Source organism: Oryza brachyantha, chromosome 4 (genome assembly GCF_000231095.2).
Source record: "Oryza brachyantha chromosome 4, ObraRS2, whole genome shotgun sequence".
NCBI lineage: Eukaryota > Viridiplantae > Streptophyta > Magnoliopsida > Poales > Poaceae > Oryza > Oryza brachyantha.
This window is the reverse complement of record NC_023166.2, coordinates 13,025,384-13,045,257: the sequence shown is the minus strand read 5'-3', so window position 1 is coordinate 13,045,257 and position 19,874 is coordinate 13,025,384. Positions and strand designations below refer to the sequence as shown.

The window sequence follows — 19,874 nt, the reverse complement described above, 5'->3', positions numbered from 1 at the left end:
CAAGCGAGTGAGCGACACCAATGATTCAGTTTTCAAAAGAAAAAAAATATATATAAACCAACTTGATCAAGTTAAATTATTCCTAGGTGACTTGATTGTTGCATTCACATAATCACTTCTTTCCAAAATAAATAAACCTACCACTGGATGAGATATATCCTAATAATATAAATATGAAAAATACTAGCAATTTTTCAAATTCATAATTAATGCTAGAACGTATGCTACCCAATACTAATTTTACTTATTTTAGGACAAGTATAGCATGTTGATTTCGTTGAGATATACAATTGTTATCAATAGCTATAAGGCTATAACTATGCAAATAACCATAGCCGCAACAAAACCAACCAAGAAGGACTCATCCCCACTGGCTACTCCTTATAAATCATCACAAACCTTTTAAATATTTATGTTGTCAAGTTCGGTTTTAGAAAAAACACCTATAAAAGGACGAATAGATATAGTACAGTATAACACTATAATGATAATTAACTTACCATTATTGATGGAATTCCATGTCTACATGGTAGTAAGATGTACTCCGTAATACAGTATTATCTTGGTTCCATAATAACTTTATTTTTCAATTTCTATGTTTAATACTTTGACCATTCGTCTTATTTAAAAATTTATAAAAATTTATAAAAATTAGTCACGTATAAAATTCCATCTAGTAACAAAAAAAATTATTAATCATAATTTTAAAGAAGAGTCAAAATATTATATGTGAAAACTGGAAAAACGACAAGGCAATAACAAATTAATTCAGCTGCACAGGCTAGTTCCTAAAATATTTTTTCAAAAACATCACATCAAATTTTTGGACACCTAAATAAAACATTAAACATAGATGAATCAAAAAACTAATTATACAGTTATGGAATAAATCTTGAGACGAATCTTTTGAGCCTAATTAGTCCATGATTAGTCATAAGTGCTACAGTAATCAACTTGTGCTAATGATGGATTAATTAGGCTCAAAAGATTCGTCTCACAGTTTCTAAGCTAGCTGTGAAATTCGTTTTTTCATTTGTGTCTAAAAACCCCGTTCGACAACCAATCAAACGTTCGATGTGATATTTTTTAAAAAAACTTTGACAACTAAACACCGCATCGTTCTTTTCCTCTAGTCAACTCTCAACCCGTTCGTGCGCCATCTCTGTCCTCAGAATGTCAAATTATTAAATTCGTCCACCTGACCCAAGGATGCAGTTGCCAAACTCTCCTCGGAAACCACGCTAGACCGTCCGATCGAACACGAACGGCTGGGATCCTCCTACAAGTCAGCCCCCAAGGGTTTCTTGCTTGCTTAGCCACGCCTCCAAAAACAAACACGAAAAATCCGCACCTAAAACCTCCAGCAATCTCACGAGCAGCTTCTGCGAGTTCGCACCGCAGCAGCAAGGGGACGGAGGGAGCAATCGATCGGAGGCAATGGAGAACGGCGGCGGCGACGTTCCGGAGAACGCCAACGACCGTAGGGACAGCCGCTCTGGTTGCTTAGGTTCCTCGTTTTCGAGGGGTTTTTGAGGTTATTTTTGTTGACTGTTTTTTTTTTCTCGGGTGGGGTTTCGCCGCCGCAGATTGCCCGGGGACGCAGTCGGAGTCGGCGGGGAAGGCGGACGCGTGCGCCGGGTGCCCCAACTAGCAGATCTGCGCCACCGCGCCCAAGGGCCCTGACCCCGGTATGTAATACACTGCCTAGTGCTCGCTGTTGTTTCGATTCCTATCTAATCTCCTTGTGATTTGGCGGTTGATGGTTGATCGCTGTATGCATGCTTTGCTCTGTGGTATGTCGAGTCCATGCCTTTTTTTTTTAAGTTTGATTTTGCTGCAATCGAGTGTGAATTTAGTAGAACATACGGCCTGCACTCGTGTGAGCATCCCTTGGAACCTTGTGTCAGTTGTGTGCAGGAAATATCACAGTTTGGTAGTCATTAGCTCATCTATAGCATAGTCACATGCTTTCCGCGGGTATAAGTTGCTGTAGTAAAATCGATTAATTTGAAGAAGGGAAAATGTGTAGTATGATTGTATGAAAAGAACATTAGTTCTCTGACAAATTCAAATTTGTTGACACATTAAAGCTTAAGTTGGTTAAACTTTATATCTGACATTTGTGAATCGTGATCATGATTGTATTTGTAACATCTGCACTCCAAGTCAATCTGATCAATGGAAAGATGTTCTATACCTATTTAAATGATCGAGTCTTAGAAGCACTTATTAATGCTCTTAGTTTTTTGATACATCTACACATAAAGTTAAACTTTATATCTGACAATTGTGAATTGTGGGTGCACCTTAATTAATGTTGTTGTATGAACTTTCAGGTCCCATTACACATATGCAACTATAGTTTTAATTTGTGAATTCTTTATCTGAATTAATTTCCTACTGTATGATGTATGTTCTATCCTTGGCTCCTTTCACCAAGTGATTATGAATTTGTTATCCTTAACCATAATATTTATTCTCAGGGAAACGAACTTATAACTGGGGCATTTTATTTGCAGATCTGCTTGCCATCATTGAGCGAATGAATACCGTGAAACACAAGATACTGGTACTGTCTGGAAAGGGTGGTGTTGGGAAGAGTACATTTTCAGCCCAGCTCTCATTTGCCCTTGCTGAGATGGACTATCAAGTTGGACTTCTTGACATAGACATTTGCGGTCCTAGCATCCCAAAAATGTTAGGCCTTGAAGGCCAGGATATCCATCAAAGCAATCTTGGTTGGTCTCCGGTGTATGTTGAGTCCAACCTAGGTGTCATGTCAATTGGATTCATGCTGCCCAACCCAGATGATGCTGTTATATGGAGAGGTCCTCGCAAGAATGGACTCATCAAACAATTCTTGAAGGATGTTGATTGGGGGGAGATTGACTATCTTGTGGTGGATGCACCTCCAGGAACATCTGATGAACATATTTCAATTGTGCAGTACCTCCAGATCGCAGGAATTGATGGGGCAATCATTGTGACCACGCCGCAGCAAGTTTCTCTGATTGACGTGAAGAAGGAGATAAACTTTTGCAAGAAGGTTGGCGTTCCAGTCTTGGGAGTCGTTGAGAACATGAGTGGCTTGAGGCAGGCATTTTCAGATATGAAATTCGTGAAGCCAAGTGAGGTGGGAGAGACAGATGCCACAGAGTGGGCACTGAATTATATCAAGGAGAAAGCTCCAGAGCTTTTATCTGTTGTGGCATGCAGTGAGGTCTTCGATAGCAGTAAGGGTGGTGCTGAGAAGATGTGCCAGGAAATGGAGGTCCCTTTTCTTGGCAAGGTTCCCATGGATCCCCAGCTCTGCAAGGCGGCAGAGGAAGGTAGATCGTGCTTCACCGATCAAAAATGCAGTGCAAGTGCTCCCGCTCTTAAAAGCATAATCAAGAAGCTGGTCAAGAAGCAGTGAAGATATGATATGACTCATGGCCGTGAAGTTATGCTAATAGCTTTAGCCATATGAGTAACACGCTATCCTAACTTTGCCAAAATTTTTTACTTTGGCCAAATATTGGCGTGCTGTTTCGTAACTTGGTGGAAACAAATTCAATATCTGTAGAAACAATTTAGTGCTTGCTCTGCATTTGCGTTTGAACTTAAAGTCACCTTCAAGTGTGGAGAATATTTGTCAAGATGATCAATCTGTTCTGTATCCTTCTCTGATCAGAATCAACTCATCTACTTCATCATCTTTCATTGGCATTTTATACAAGACTTCAATGTGATGTATTGCTATCAGCTTATCATGCAAATGCAGTGGTCACAATTTATGAACTCAGCACTGTCATACGGGCATCCAACACCAATGTCAGCACGCAAATATGCATTTTTATTTCACATAGCAGCAGTTGGCATACTCAGGAAGCAGAATATTATTATAGCGCCAGGTAGTCAGGTGGTATCGTGAACACACGCAACATCATCATATCCGCAATAACAGCAGGCACTCTCCATCTAAATAAACAGGCATAGGCTCCTTTTACCTAGCTAAACAATACTATCTCTGACATTGTCTATGCAAGGGTGGGTGGTATCCATATGTAGCCGTGGGTCTGCATGTACCCAACTTTCTCACTCAGTTCATCAGCTTCCTTGGGGCCTCGGCTGCCAGGTTGGTATGGAATAGCCTTCAGCCTGCCTGCGTCGATGTCGTGCAACAGGGGCGTGAAGATCTGCCAAGCAGCCTGAAAAACGGGGATGATGGACCATGTTAGGGAGAAATGGAAATGGAAGAAGGGCTCCGAAATACAAGTCAGGTTTGAGGTTTCTCCTCAGGGCTTTAGATATGCAGGGTGATAAACCTTTAGCTCATCTCGGCGAACGAAGTGCTGCTGGTCTCCTCTTATCCTGTAGAAATATGGGTACTAATCAATGCATATGGTCACAAGGCATAAAATGTGCCGAATCGTATGTGTTGACGATGAATTGGAAAAAAAAGGGGATCTTTTTAAAGAGGGAAAATTTGAACAATCAGAAGGATGATACGCACGTATCCAATATGAGCCGTTCATATGCCTCTGGAATTTTGACATTTTGGTATCGCATCCCATATGATAGATCAAGTTCACTCTGCTCAGTGGCCATCTCTAATCCAGGTTTCTTGACCTGGAAAAATTCATGCACTAGTTAATATTGTATCACAAACACTCAAAAATGTGATCAAATTTCACTGAAGTAGGGAAGTATTTTTGGAGCCAAGGAGACAAGGAGTATTAGATATTACACAGATAGCTTAACTTACAGTAAGTTTCATGTACATGGCTTCTGATGGCTGGAGACGTATGACGAACTCATTTCTACCTTGCCTTTTACCTTCACCAAGATATATTTAGTTCAAACATTAGACCCAAAATTTTAGTTTAGACCGAAAAAATAACATATTGGTCGAAAAGGAACAAAAAGAAATCTACATTTGCACCACTTAAAAATAGAAGGCAATACAGTGAACTTCAATTGTACACGTTTATCTAGCTTTCTGCTTTGTAAACAATAGACTTCCTAAAGACATAAATAATATCTCAGTGAATTAATTCAGAGCAAATTAAATGCTTTCTCAGCTTCCACATCAATGCATGGATACTGTTCTACCCATTCTGCTTCACCAATGAAACTTCAGCTGCTATTTTGGTAGTTTCAGATTGAATGCCATTTTTTTCTGAAAGAGACCATAGCTTTCTACTGCTTACTTATCAGAGGCATTAAGGCACCCTTAGTTGTTCATATAAACATAATTAGGAAATGACAATTGTATGAAATTGTATGAAAGGGCTGAGCACACCACGACAATAGCTTATAGCACATACATTTAAAAATGTCACCAGGAACATCCTTGAACTGCACACGAACTTCTGCTTTCCTTGAGCTTAATGCTTTACCAGCTTTAAGAATGAAAGGAACACCTGCACGATATGAACATTCAGCAATTAAAATTTAGAATGAAGAAATATGGTCCACTGAAAGACAACCTGAAGTGAAAAGGAATCAATGTTGTCCTTCTCCGGAAATCTGATGCGTAGAAATATGGATGAAGACATACCCTCCCATCTTTCATTGTGCACCCGAAGCACAACAGATGCAAAAGTCGGGGTGTTTGAGTCATCTGGAACTGTGGGGTCATCCTTGTAGCCCTCATATTGTCCAAGGACAACCTCATCATGCTTTATAGGGTTCACGGACTGCAGAACCTGGCATTAACAGGTAACTGGTTTTACTTAGCACTAAACAAACGAACTAAAACATAAGGATTGAACCCTTGTTCAGACGAAATCAAACTACAACAAAGAATTGGCAAGCTGCAATATGGTATTGAGTATTGACATGTAGAGAATAGAGTACCTTGACTTTCTCATCTCTAATGTGCTCAGGCTTAAGAGAGACAGGTTTTTCCATTGCAACCAAACAGAAAACCTGAAGAAGAAGCAACAATAAATTAAATTGTTATTGGAACAGTTAACTCCAAAAGACGCTGTTCTCATCATCAGGGAATTTATCATGTACTACTTGACCATATATAATTCATCAAAAAACTATGAAAATAATATCATATGGAATGCTGGCATATATTAATAATACTTACCTGTAACAGATGGTTCTGGATGATATCACGAATGATTCTGCAGCAACAAGAGAGAAGTTAGATACTCCTGTGGCAAACAATGAGGGTACACATTGAGACGTGTAAACATGTTTGACCAGTAAACAATTATGCAAAAAAGAAGAAAAGTGTGGTCCAGTATACATTAACATTAAATGTTATGTTGTTAACTCATAGCAGGAGATGCTTATACAAAGAGAATGCGGTAGCACAGTACTACACTCTCTTCTTCAGTACTGCACACTTCTGTTACTGCAAAATTATAATTTCCACATTGTCTTGCAAACTTGATAAAGCAAAATGTGCATTTTCACACTTTGAAATGCAGAGTATGCTCCTCTTGAATAATAAGAATTACTAAAGAATTTAAATATTTCCAAATTTCATGAAATCTTAGCTTCCTTAATAGAAATACTGCATAAGATATGTACACTTATGACCTGTACGGTTATGATTTTATGACAGAAAACCTAATTAATAAAAAAACTCTAATGTAGTATAATATTTCTACATACCCATATTGATCAAAATATCCACCACGCCCGTCAGTCCCAAAGTCCTCCCTGAATACAATCTGCAGGATTGGATTGATTATAAATTGCAGCTACTATGGTATGCCATATTGTTGGTAGTATAATGTTTAAAATGTACAAATGAAAAATACCTATATTTTTAGTTTCTTAGATTCAGTCAGACCATTCAGACAATGATAAATTATAACACTAGCCAGTAGGACATGGCAACTTTCTGCCAAAAATCACAAAGAAGTCCAGCAACCAACTGCTAAGAGGGACTACAAAATATTTCTCCTACATGATGCAGTAGCTGCAGTTCATACGGATTGGATTTCTTAAATCATAACCTATAAGCTGCCTATTGCTAAGTACCAACTATTAACCATCTTACCTGTATATTATCAATATTGTCACGGTTCCAAAGAGGCAAGAACAAGCGATTGGCAAAACGAAGCACAAGCTGTGAAATGAGATTATTCCGAAAGTAGTTAGTCAAGTGTTCAAAGGAAATTATCCCATATTCTTGACAATATTATAGTCATTACCAGGTTTTGGACCAACTCTTTTCCCAAGTAGTGATCAATTCTATAGAGTTGATTTTCGTCGAATAGCTCCCCAAGTTGGGCACTTAATTCTTCTGCAGAGTCCAAGTCCTTTCCAAATGGCTTCTCAACAATGACTCTAGTCCATCCAGCTGAAAGCAATGCATATGCAAACAAAATGAATCTTGGTGAAGAAATGCTTCTGAAATTACCTGATTTTTCCACTAACTTTATTATTTCATTGCTTTCATCCAAATAAAGTCCATGGATTCTGCAAACTCCAAAAAGAATAACACATGGGAGAGCAAAGAAACTTTACATGGATTCATGCAATATTTTCTGATCATTTTGCAGACTGAAGGGTAAACAGATGGAGGCAATGCCAAATAAAAGAGCCTGCGAGAGTTTTCTGATTTGTTTGACATCTCATACTCCAAAATTTCCTTGTTCAATTTATCAAATCCTTCTCCACTGTCATATGAACCACTGACATATTTTATCTGCAGTAGAAATTTATCATAATGATGTGTGCGCATCACAAAATTGTGGTTACATTACAAACAACTCACATGTTGCAAAAAGTCTGAGAGATGTTCTTCTGAGGCTCCTTTAAGGTATCTGTAGCAATATACAAAAAAATGCATAAATTTGTGCAAGATGGATGATTGAACTTCTTATACCACAGGAAATTGCCACCACATTTCGTACAATATACAATGTATTTCAGATAACATGGCATTTGTTTTTAGTACGTCTTGACCCTACTTAGAGTAGCACATGCTTTTATTTGCAACCATCCTCAGTATAGCATTCAAATTCAGTGGCTAATATATGTTTAAAAGAGGTTAAAAATGTCTAAGTACAGTGCAATATGCCAAGATGTACAAAAACCCAGCCTTTAGAAACCATACCCACGAATGCGTTCCCTTAACCCATCATCAGAAAGATTTGATCTCGCATACCCAAATATATGCACTTCACCTGATTGTAAAAATCCCTGTAACATATGTACATGAATATCAACAAAAACCTGGGAATTGTAGCACTGCACATTTTGTATGTCTGTAAAGACTAAGATATGAGTGAATCGTAAAACAGCTTGCTGGATAAAAAAGCTTGATCTGCAGTTTTCCAGCAGTCTTTTCAATTGTGTCCTACATCTACTGTTCTGGGAAGAAAAAAAAAAGTACAGGTCTTCGAGCTTATACTTGTGATCAAGTATGAGTACTGAATCTTTGCTCTGGAATGCCTCAGATGAATGTGCAGTCAATTGTTCTTTCCGCAATGTAGCTTTTGCAAATTGTACATGCAACAGCTAATTACTGTCAGGACTCAGTCAAATTACCTGTGCAAAAAGATGGAAAAGTGCTGGGAAAGTTTTCTTCTTGGCTAGGTCTCCAGAAGCCCCGAGGACAATAACAGAGAGACAGCCATGCTCTGAAGGAAGTTCGAGATCTCTTGATAAAGAATTAAAGCTGCTTCGTCTTGATGACGGTGAAGATTCAGCTGATCCTCCTGACATGATAAATAGGGCGGTGCTCTAATTCCTTCAGCGATATACCTGACCAGGTGAGAAAAAATGCAGTCAATCTCAAGACTGTCTGAACACACCCTAAGCAATTTCGTACACCTCATTGAAATGGAACATCCAACGACAAGTACAATTGGCTAGTCGAACGAATATATCTTGCTTGACTAGGCTTGCTCTATTCATTACCAATTTAAAGCTATTGCACTGTAGCAGTGTAGTATCCCAAAACCGAACAAGACAAGGTTAGATATCACACTTAAATTTTTGCCACTTAGGTGAACTAATTGTAATGGATCAGACCAAACATTTCTGATAACTATTAACTCATCTCTCCAGCCACCAACAATGATAAAAGGTCAACATAGCAGCATCCAATCACATGATACACTCCGTGTGCAGTCAAGAAATCACTAACCAACTCCAACACAGACTATTAAAAATTAAATTTGACAAAAGTGAGAGTGGATATAGATTTTCCTTTTGGTACCGTTTGCAACCTAACAACACTCGTTTTTCAGCAGAATTAGTCATAGCTGACTTTCAATTTGGACAACTTTTAGGATTGCGGCTCTTATTAATAAATCTGGGATTTGTCCTAATTAAACTCACTTACCGTGAAAAAGGCAGCTAGCATAATTCTAGAACTAGAAATGAAAAAGGCAGAACATTTTTCACAAGAAAGATCCACCATTTCCCAACAGAAAACAGCCCAGCGAAACAGCCGGCGAGGAAAAGACTCCCCAAAAAGCAGGAGAAATTGATTAGTTCCAGAATCCTAGCCGAGAACCCATATGAGAAAAACTCAAGCTTAAGCTTAACCACAAATCACTCCACCCAAACCCACCATGCTGCCATGAAAGGGCATCATGAGCTAAGCACGAGATCCGCGCCCGAAACAAAGCCCAACACAAGCACGTGCAACGCGACGCATCGCAGAAACGCTCGCAATTTTGAGGCAAAAAAATAAGAGGAAATTCCTAAAAAGAACCCAAGAAAGCGCTAACACAAAACCGACGCCAAACTAAAGATCCCCAACTGACGCAACGACAAGAGCTTTCCTTGCGATAGTGAGAATACCGCGACGAACCTGCAGGCCCAAGAAACCTCGGAGTTCTCGCCGAAGCAAAAAAGAAGAAGAAGAATCACCAACAGCAACAAAAGAAAAAGGAAAAGGTGACTACGCAGCAGCGATCAGGTGGAGGGCAGTACTGACCGACGGCGGCGGGGCGGCGGGGCTCGCGCGGGAGCAAGCCGGAGAGCGGGGTGGAGAGGACGGTGGAGACCGGCCGCTCCGCCGTTTTATACCGCGGCGGCTGCTGCTGCTGCTTGCAAATCCACCTGTCCACTACCTACCAACCTTTCCACCGTGCGGGTCGGGGTGCCACCAACCGTGAAAAAAACTTCGCATGTAAATTTGTAGTACCAGGTTAAAACAGGGTCTTATCTGCAAATGTTGCGCTCACCGCGCTGTTGCTACGAGAAATTTGGCCACAAACAATGGATTAAGGTACTAAATATTCTATTTGGTTGGAAGTCATTCGATTACTAGGAACGATATAAAAGCCAAATAAAACTTTCCTTTTCTATGAAAATTTTTCATCTGCTCAAACCTTTTAGAAAAATTTCTATAAATTAAATGTTGCTATATATTTCTATTCATCCACTTTTTATATTTCTATGTGTTAAAATTTCTTCAAACCGAATAGAACCTTAGGGAGGAAACTTCTGTCGGCTACCACTTAATCTAAAATCTTTAACTCAAATAGTCCAACGAATTACTCCCTATATTCAAAATATAATTATTTTGAACTTAAATTTTATATTAAAAATATAAGTATTTTCAACAGTGTTAACTATTTCTTATTTATTAATGAGTAGCATATTACCAAATTTTTGCATAGTTTTATGAGTGGAACTTTCTTGAATTACCAAATATTAGTAATGTTGTGAGGTAAGATTATTTTAGTTTAGTAACTACCAAACTAATTATTTTTCGAAAAAGAGAACGGTTAAAGTTTAAACTTGGTTGGTATCAGTGTTTGGTTAGGTGAAGAGTGAAGGGCAACAGGTTTCTTCTTTCCACTGTTTACAATGTCAGCGTGGCAAGAGACATGTCCATGTGTCGTACATTTTAGTCGAGCGCAAATCACGCATAAATGTTTTGAGCCGTGGATTGCTAAACAGATTCTCGTAGCTGGGGTTGAAAGTCCAAAGCAACGACGACTTATCTCATTCTCCCTTGATTGCTAAATTCATTTTAAAGGGATTTCATTTCTTGCTATGAGAAAAAAGAAAACGGTTCATTCTTCCTTGCTAAATTCATTTGAAATGTAAACGTTCGTAGCAGATAGTTCTTTGTTGGGGTTGAAAACTGGAGTGAAAAATATAGCAACATATTAGCATATAATTAATTAATTGTTAGTTATAAAAACTTGAAAATGGGTTGGCATAATTTTTAGAAAAATTTTCCTATATAATTTTTTCATAAAACATTATACCATTTTATAGTTTGAAAAATATTCGCATAGAAACGAAACAACAGGGAAGAAAGAGTTAAAAGAACGCAGAGTCGGCATCATGGCATCATGTATGGAAGAAAAATATCCACGATTGATGCCGATTTAGTGGTTGCTTTCCCATCTCGTTCCTATTACGAAATGGACCGGTCTGCGTTTACTACTACTTGCCAGTCTTTGTTCGATTGGATGGGTTAACCACAACTTGTAGTACAGCACGTCAAATCAGATGGGTTTGATCCATGTTTTCTAGTACATGAAACTACGGTTGCCATTGCCATCATCGTTGGCACTGTCTTTCTTAGTACAAGTGAATTTCATGGTTTGATCCTTTCCTAACCCTTACCGTTGTCTCGGAAATTACAAACATATATATAGATTTTTTTTTCTTTGAACAAGCTATCATCATCTTGCTCGCTATGTCCTCACGTGAACATGATCACCGCAAATATTACACGTAACGAGTTCTTTCGGTTTTGGTAGTATTGCTGTTTCGCACCTGGTGGCCGCATCTCGGCCTCACCATTCCATCACGCAGATCTCCGTGCAGCCTGCTGGCTTGTAGCAGCACCAGCACACTGAAGACTGGACTGATTCAGATCTAAAGCCCTCGAGCCACAGCAATCATCCTAAACCCATGTGATGTGATGTACTGTGTGGTGTAAGGAGATAGTAGGTTCTTCAGAGTTAGCAGCAATTCGGTTTTTTTTTTCAGACGAGTTCTTCTCCTTCCAGATGACAAAAGTGTCAGGTGTTGTGGGTCACGTGTGCAGAGAAAGATAGATAGAGATACCCTTCTTTGTGCGTTGTCGACTGAGCCAAAAGATCGATCTGGTCTGCATGTGGATGAACAGAGCTCCGGGGCTTGAATTTTATTCACAATTTGCCAACTTGTTTATGAGTTACAACCGCTGAATTGATGTATTCTGGTCCGGCGATCAGCTGTAAGACGTTCTTCTGACGAACAGAATTGCAACGCTGACCCTTCCTTTTTTTTTTCTTGTGAAGACTGAATTAGACAAGAATCACCGCAGCAGAATTCTCTGAAGAAAGCAGAGCAAGAAGTTGGTTTATTTCTCTGACGACGTAATTACATTGTGGATGGCTCAGAGCTTCAGAATTCAGGCATTACTATTTGCAGATGAGTCGCCGTCGCTGGAGCAAATTCGGTCCAAGCAGGCGTTCCATGCGTCTGACCACGACTTGGAAAACGGGGAGGAGTCAGTGTATCTAACCGGTTGCTATCCTACCAATCAACCTCTGAAAAAATATCACAAACGAATCAGCACGCATTCTGCAGTAAAGTGATCACAGTATTCAGACTTTATCTCACCATAGTCTCCAAGTAGTTCTTTTAAGGTCAAATCTCCACACAAGAATACATTGTTAAGTCAAAGAGCTGGAGAATTTTTTTTGGTTGGGGCAAAGAGCTGGAGAAATGTTTAGCTTCGTACCTGAGTACCACGATACTACGATGTCCTACAGCAAATTTTTTAGAGGTAATCTGGGCAAGGAGCAGTAGTACACACAGCTCATGAAGTTGCTGGGCCTGTTGGTGGTTGGACGTTCTTAACATCTTAACTTCCACATGGCCACATCAAACCTCATTTATCAGTAATCACTAGATGCCAAACTCAGTTTGCCACCACAAAGAGAGCTACAGATCGATAGGTCATGGACGAAATCGAAGGAATTCGGATAGGGTGAAATCTTCTTCTACAGCAAACCGTGACCTTTATTTTGTTGCGAGTTTGCAGCTGCGTTAGTTTCAGTTTCACCATAAGAAAAATGGGCCCAAGAAGGGCTAGTAAAGGAGACACAAGGCAACAAAAGGACATCAGATCAACTCCACTTCTCAGCCAAAGAAAACGTGGCTGCTGCTCCTGTGGTTCTTCCCTCTTCAAAGTAGATCAAGGCCCTGTTCGCTTGCCCTCTTCTTATTCCTAAATTCTCTCGCTTTTCGCTCCCACGCATCCTCAACTACTAAACGATATATTTTGTGCGAAAATTTTCTATAAGAAAGTTATTTTAAAAATTAAAATTAATCTATTTTTCTAATTTTTTATAGTTAATAATTAATTGATCATGTACCAATCTAATATCATTTTTTAAACAAGCCGCCGAACGCAGCCCAAGTCAGTTTTTGATACAGCTCCAACTCTTATATAATCTGAGAGCTAGAGCTCTAGCAAATGGGACATACGACTCCTGTTAGATCACATGAATGTCGAATTCCATATATGAATTGAATCTGTAGCAGTACAACTCACATGTTCTGCAATTGGACCTCATATTCCAAGCATAGGATTGTGCATATGTCGTGATGTCAAAAGCATCCACTCCCAGCTAGGCACAGCGCAAAGGGGGCAGTATTCAAGGAGAAAACACAATTAGACGATCCATTGTCGTAATCATCACACAATATCTTGCTGACCCACGGCCACCAGGCGGCTGCTGAAAACAACGACAAACTAGTCGCTGAGAAAATTGACGCAAGAAAGCAACGTGACACAATATAATGGTGCAAGTGATGCACAAGTGACAAGAGTATGCTTTCGGTGGGGTCAATGGCCATTTCGCAAGACTTCAGTTGCACAAGTTACAAGCAATGATAGCAATTAAAATCAGTCATGAGCATGCTTTATGAGCTCTCCTTTCGTGTTAATATAGGGTATCACTGCAGAAACAATCACATGCGCATGAGTCACTGTCGAAAATATTTTCAGTCATCTCAAAAAAAAGAGACAATTTTTCAGGTATGGCGTACTCTGGTAAATGTGCTAAAAGGACACCAACAAAGTAACCAAACGTCATATTTACACTCAGGAAAAGGAGGTTTTGTTAGCAACGAAGTGTAACGCAAGTGCTGTCAGATGTACAAATCATTCCGTTCTGCAGAACTAGGCCATTTCTTTGGGAAAAAAAATGCCATTTTACAATGTATATCCATTAAGGAAACCAACAGCACCCATTATTTTCATGCTTTCACTCTTTTCCCTACATCAGTCCTCTCTGGCGGTACATTCTTGACGCTCTGACTTGTCTCACCTCATCACCTGCAAGGTGTACATGAATCCATCAATTAACATTCATGGTTCAGCAAGATTGCTATACCAGTAATGTATAATCCAAGCAAGCAACAGTATCACAAAGGCTTCGGTGGTACATATCATAAAATGCATGCACAAGTTGAAACTGCAACTGACTTTCTCAAATGTACATTAATCTTTTTTTTTGGTCGAGAGCGAGAATAATTATTCAACAAAGCTTCATGACAAACATGGTATGCGCATCTTGAAGTAATGACATGATGGTGTTACAGACTGTGACAGGCGATTCAGTCATCATATATACACTAGGTTTGTTGCTGCTTGAACAGGGGTTTGTTACTATTGGAGTACAATAACAAATTGCTGAAAGATCAAGATTTACTCTTTAGTACCCTGAAGGATGTGATAAGTTCACAAGTATCTACATGTAGATTCTTATTCTAAATAATCCCCATACAGAGAATTCAGAAGTGTAATGTAATACAGAACTCTACAGATAAATTCGAACCAAAAAAAAGAAGAAAAAAGTAGCACTTAGCTTTGCATAACATAGCAATGGATAAAATTCACTCTTTCCTAAGTATGGCGCTAAAAGCAAGTCTACCTTTTGAACCACTTTGGTTTAGCTGGTTTCTTATTTGTTGGCGGCGCAAAATCTGATTGAAACACATCAGATTGATGAGCAGAAGAATAGTTCGCATTAGAATCAATTGGTTGGTGAACAGGTTCTTGGACAATTGATAGTCCATCCAGCATCCGAATTTCTTCACTGAGATAAGGTTCTGATTTTACACTGTCTGTATTTAACTCTGAACCTGCATGTGATTCAATAGGGGAGAAAAGGGGAAATGTCAGGATGCCTAACTGGTATTAGCCCCAGGGAACAAAAAAATGGTAGTAGTTATAACTTGCTCCCACCGTTTCATACTATAAATCAAGTTTGACCAAATTTATAGGAAAAGGTAGTAATATCTACAACACCAGATTAGTTTCATTCAATGGTGATTTATAGGAAAAAGTAGTAATATCTACAACATCAAATTAGTTTCATTAAATCCACCATTGAACATAGTTTTATAGTATATTTGTTCTGTTGGAAATGCTGCTACATTCTTTTACAAACCCAAAATGATTTATAATATGAAACGGAGGGAGTATGTAAGACATTTATACCTGCTGGTAAATCATAAGAGAAGAAGACATTAGCCCCAGGAATAAAACCAGCTGTGTAGAAATCCATTGAAGTGTCCTGTATCCGCTTCTTTGGTGGAACTGTATCTGCAGTGGAATTAGATGATTACAAAATTATAACAGGCAGATCTCTAAGATATGATTACGGAGGATGTATGAAAATTTCACTCAAATGATCTTAAACTATATGTGTTTTGTGTGTATTTGGAAATATGGAAAAATATTTCCATACAATGTTAATTTTATAGTTGTTGGTAATATTATAAAATAAACTAATAGTCAAACAATAAGGTTGGTGATTGTGTAAAAAGCTAATAAGCCTTATTTTCAAACGGGGAGTACTGTTTAAGCTATACATTAGCAACTCACAAGCAAGTGGACTTACATAGATAAAATGGCAGGTCTGGTCTAGAGAGAACTTTCTTAAGAAGACCCATCAGACTTTGAACTGTTTCTGACGGATGAAAATCGGCCTCAAGTATGTATCCATCAGGGAATCGCACCCTCATTACTGTCTACAGTTAAGAAAGTTGTGACAAAATAGATACTATCCCAAATTAGATTCAAAAAGGAACACCAAATAGAGAGAATAGAGCAATGTGAATTATATCTTACTTTTTTTATCTTTGCTCGTTGGGCCGCAAGTTCTGCTTCCCGCATTTTACGAGTCTTCAAAACTTTCGATTGTTCTGCCGTAAGTGTCATTGGTTTGAATAATGCCACAATAAAGGAAAACTAGTACAATTTGGACAGTGCTACACAGATGCTAAGTTCCCAAACAATAGTAAGTGTCAATATAAGTAACCTGCTAATCTGTTCGAAACCAAGTTGAAATAGTCAGCAGGCTGAAGCTCATAAAAGTCATCATCTTCCTCTGCGTGATCCATGTTTTAGCATCAGAACACAACAACCATAAAGATAGAGAGGTTTTTGTAAACAAAAAGCAAAAAGTATATTGTACCCTGATCTGCTGCAGGCAAGTTGCTAGTCGTTGACTCAAATGTTGCACTTGAAAAAATTCGAAACTCATGACCGTACTCATAAGCCAATGCTTTCAGCTTGTCCTGGGACTATTGGCCAAAAAAATGCATCAGTTAGACTTTTGTTACAGTTGCGGATAACTCATGTTAACTTATGAAAAAGAAGAAAATTCATTCATGGACAATTATCGAACAGCCGGTACAGCACCAAAACCTATCTGACATGGACAATAGAGCCAACAAGATTATTTCAATGCATTTTGTAGCAAGGTTCAATGTGAAGCAACACTTGCTATAGGTATTTATATCGGTGAATCCACACATATCTATAGGAGGTTTCTGGTAAGTTATGAAATTGCCGTGCACATGGAAGGGTATGAACTTGTCAATAATCAAGCATCTCTTATCAGAAATAAGTACAAATGCAGTCAAGAGCAATTGAATGCCATGTAGTTTGAAGCTATTACGCTACTTTGCAGAACTCCTGATGGCCGCCCTCCAAACCTTGACCAAGGTACAGCACTGTTTCTGTGCCAACCATAGGCATGACGAACAAGAAGTTGTAACAAAAGAAACAGCTTTGTGTAGATGAAGCTGCCAATGCCAGCCAAACTTCTCTTGGCCATTGATGTCCACACACCCAGGCAGCACTACACACAAATGTTAACAATGCTAACTACGCTAGGGTTCAGCTGCTAATCTTTCGTTTCAATAGCTGACAAATGTTCGCTAAATTGCACTACTACTGCTTCCCTAAGGCTCATTCCTCATAATGCTGCCAGCCTATAATGGGAGCCCTGTTTTGACATTAGAAAGAACAACCCCATCTCCAATCCATGGCGGTAACACCTAGGTCAAAGAAAACCATGGATTCCCAAATCACCCGATCACGCAGGCGAATAAGCAAAGAATCTCCAATTTCTCGCGCAACGCATTTTCCACTAACCAACCACAAAATACTCCTCCTTAACCATACAGCGAGGCGAATAAGCCCTAGCTAACCCCCGAAAGCAAAGAATCCGGAGAGGCACCTCCTCCTCCCGATCCCGGGCACAAAACCCCAGGAACTCCCCTCCCCTCCCCTCCCCTCCCAAGAAATCCTCCTGCCCAACCCAAGAACCCGCGAACCAGAAAAAAAGAAAAGAAAAAAGGGCACAAGTCCAAGAAACCAGAAGAACTCGGGGTGCAGGAAACGCAAGAAAGGGGAAGTAGGGGCGAGGAAGAGAAGAAGGCGGACGAACCGTGGGGCGCGACCCCGCGGCGGCCGCGTCGAGATCCATGGGCCGCAGCTCCTCGTCTCCTCCTCGCTTCCGGCGGAGCGGGCAAATGGTGGAAGAGGAGGCGTGCGTGATCTGGTGGTGGTTGGGGCGCTCGGCTTCCATGGTGGCCACTAGTACTTTTTTTTTCCCCGTCTTGTTGCGCGATGCGAGCGAAGGGGGCGGCGAAGAAGCGGAGCGGGTTGCGGGTTCAGGGTCCGGCTCCGCATATATAGGCGAGCGGGTACGGGAAGCCGGCGCCGAGACTGGAAAGTGGGACCCACACGTCCGTAGTGACAGAGAATACTGAAGTTTTGCACTACAGGATGCTCTCTCCGTTTCGCTATATAATTTTCCAGTGTCCTTTAAATTTATATAAATATTAATAAATCTAAGCATATAAATTTAGATCATATTAAAAAGACATATTATATGAATAGTAGAGAGTACTACGTAATCCCATTGTCGCAAGAAAATCATTTATCTAACATCCTACACATACAAATATAAAAAAAGCTAATATCTTTTGCTTTATCAAATTTCAATCCTCTAACTTCTAGTGCGTTTGTTTTTGCTCAAAGATAAAATTATATTAGTACAAACAATACAGATATCATTGATCTTATTTTAGGATGCAGGGACACTAAAACAACATTTAGTCCTCCTTTAATTCACCGGAATTTCACGTGAAAAACATAGGAACCTAGTTTTTATAAGATTCAGTACCGTAGCATCCTTTGATTCATGGGATGTAGGTGCGGAAAGTTGAAGGAAATTTTCCCATTGAATTTTTTTCGTGGGAGGAACACATTATGAAAGAAACATCTACTCCAATTTTTCTGATAAGCAAGCCTGGGATCAAGGTAAATGACAAACCAAATTCAAATAACACATACTGATGATAATCCAAAGCAAGGTGGCAGGTATTGTGCACTTCCTGATATTATTTTCCTATGGATTTTCGACACCCTTTCAAACAGTTATTTCCACAACCTTTTTCTATGTTTAACATTTATCTTCCGGATTTTCATATTCATACATTTTTTCGTGCCATGCACATCAAGAGTCCTTTGAATTTAACCTCGTTCTTCCAAGTCCATAAACTTGTCGGGATGTGAATTGTCTCTATCTGAAGTGCTCGGGGACAATGTAAACTGATAACTTATTTAGTTTCTAAATTTTTTCCCAAAAACATCACATCGAATCTTTGAACATCTAAATAAAGCATTAAATATATATAAACATTAAAACTAATTACACATTTATAGAGAAAATAGTGAGACGAATCTTTTAAGTCTAATTATGACGTGATTAGCCATAAGCGCTACAGTAACCAATATGTGCTAATGACGGATTAATTAGACTCAAAAGATTCGTCTCGCGGTTCACAGGCGGAATCTGAAATTTGTTTTGTAATTAGACTAAGTTTAATACTTCAAATGTGTGTTTAAAGTTTTGATGTGATGTTTTTGCAAACTAAACAACCCTTTATTTGAAATGCATTTTGGGAATGTACTTGTACAATGCCAGCCATTTGGCGCATCAGAGGTCAATCCCCAAGAACCATTTAACATTCACATTCCTGCCTTTCACCGTGAATTTATGACTGGAGAAAGAAACGACCGGAGTAATCTTTTCACTTTTACTTCTAAATCAAAAATTAAATTTTCAAGCTTAAATTTATAGTTGATTTTAGAGTTTGTTCATCTTAATTTATTTTCCAGCTATTGCTTTTAGATCACCAGAACATATATAAAGTTTTATTTAAAAATTATTTTTTATTCATAAATATATGCTTTTCTAAAGGAAAAATAAAAGATGACGCCGAGTCATATGTCGTGGACTAGAGGGCATCTATCCATTTGCATCAAAATATCTTTGACCTTAATATCTCTGAAGATGACGATCACAACATGTACACTTCCATCATCGACATTGTTATCCGCCATGACATAACATCTTAGCCCGTTAGAAGCATAATAATAGTGCGATTTAGGTCCATGTAATTTAAAAATAGATTTATATTGGTGGTTCAGTACTCTCTTAAAAAGTTAAGTTTAGGCGAGTGAGGATCTGCTAATAAAGCTGGTTGCTTCGACCATGGTATTCTCGAGTTAAATCTTTTACAATAAGCGGTGATGCTACTTGTGTAGGACTGTTGTTCTACCAAGAGTACACAGTGGACTAATGCGG

General features: G+C 39.0%; 3 protein-coding genes across 5 annotated transcripts; 1 reads left to right on the top strand and 2 right to left on the bottom strand.

The window, feature by feature from the left end:
• The first annotated feature begins 1,352 nt into the window (after positions 1-1,352).
• Positions 1,353-4,821, top strand: LOC102705426 (cytosolic Fe-S cluster assembly factor NBP35-like). The gene is made up of 3 exons (XM_015836590.2): positions 1,353-1,480; positions 1,587-1,688; positions 2,520-4,821. The coding sequence occupies exon 3, from the start codon at positions 2,543-2,545 to the stop codon at positions 3,413-3,415; it is 873 nt and encodes a 290-aa protein (XP_015692076.1). The 5' UTR covers positions 1,353-1,480; positions 1,587-1,688; positions 2,520-2,542; the 3' UTR covers positions 3,416-4,821.
• On the bottom strand, positions 3,817-10,014 carry LOC102705153 (glucose-6-phosphate 1-dehydrogenase, cytoplasmic isoform). Of its 2 annotated transcripts, none has more exons than XM_006652369.3 (16): positions 9,902-10,014; positions 8,503-8,718; positions 8,069-8,154; positions 7,727-7,775; positions 7,477-7,657; positions 7,161-7,309; positions 7,007-7,075; positions 6,616-6,674; positions 6,083-6,119; positions 5,842-5,913; positions 5,543-5,690; positions 5,310-5,405; positions 4,748-4,818; positions 4,496-4,611; positions 4,308-4,353; positions 3,817-4,190 (listed from the first exon to the last, which is right to left on the bottom strand). In XM_006652369.3, the coding sequence occupies exons 2-16, from the start codon at positions 8,677-8,679 to the stop codon at positions 4,020-4,022; spliced, it is 1,527 nt and encodes a 508-aa protein (XP_006652432.1). In that variant the 5' UTR covers positions 8,680-8,718; positions 9,902-10,014; the 3' UTR covers positions 3,817-4,019. The 2 variants fall into 2 exon arrangements, with proteins under 2 accessions (XP_006652432.1, XP_040378864.1); XM_040522930.1 differs by lacking the exon at positions 9,902-10,014 and adding an exon at positions 9,776-9,796.
• Positions 10,015-13,882: 3,868 nt separating this feature from the next.
• On the bottom strand, positions 13,883-17,884 carry LOC102713354 (plant UBX domain-containing protein 1). Of its 2 annotated transcripts, XM_006653479.3 has the most exons (8): positions 17,667-17,878; positions 16,407-16,515; positions 16,251-16,319; positions 16,061-16,134; positions 15,831-15,960; positions 15,428-15,532; positions 14,859-15,069; positions 13,883-14,260 (listed from the first exon to the last, which is right to left on the bottom strand). In XM_006653479.3, exons 1-8 carry the CDS (start codon positions 17,805-17,807, stop codon positions 14,257-14,259), a joined length of 843 nt encoding a protein of 280 aa, XP_006653542.1. In that variant the 5' UTR covers positions 17,808-17,878; the 3' UTR covers positions 13,883-14,256. The 2 variants fall into 2 exon arrangements, with proteins under 2 accessions (XP_006653542.1, XP_015691713.1); XM_015836227.2 differs by lacking the exon at positions 13,883-14,260 and having other exon boundaries at positions 14,855-15,069; positions 17,667-17,884.
• Between the last annotated feature and the right edge of the window lie 1,990 nt (positions 17,885-19,874).

Coding starts and splice junctions, on each gene's coding strand:
- LOC102705426 (XM_015836590.2), top strand. CDS start 2,543: ATGAATACCGTGAAACACAAGATACTGGTACTGTCTGGAAAGGGTGGT.
- LOC102705153 (XM_006652369.3), bottom strand. CDS start 8,679: ATGTCAGGAGGATCAGCTGAATCTTCACCGTCATCAAGACGAAGCAGC. Junction 5,914..6,082: donor TCCAGAACCATCTGTTACAG/GTAAGTATTATT, acceptor CTTCTTCTTCAG/GTTTTCTGTTTGGTTGCAAT. Junction 5,406..5,542: donor GCACAATGAAAGATGGGAGG/GTATGTCTTCAT, acceptor CATATCGTGCAG/GTGTTCCTTTCATTCTTAAA.
- LOC102713354 (XM_015836227.2), bottom strand. CDS start 17,807: ATGGAAGCCGAGCGCCCCAACCACCACCAGATCACGCACGCCTCCTCT. Junction 16,516..17,666: donor CCGCGGGGTCGCGCCCCACG/GTTCGTCCGCCT, acceptor TTTGGCCAATAG/TCCCAGGACAAGCTGAAAGC. Junction 15,533..15,830: donor AGACCTGCCATTTTATCTAT/GTAAGTCCACTT, acceptor ATTCCACTGCAG/ATACAGTTCCACCAAAGAAG.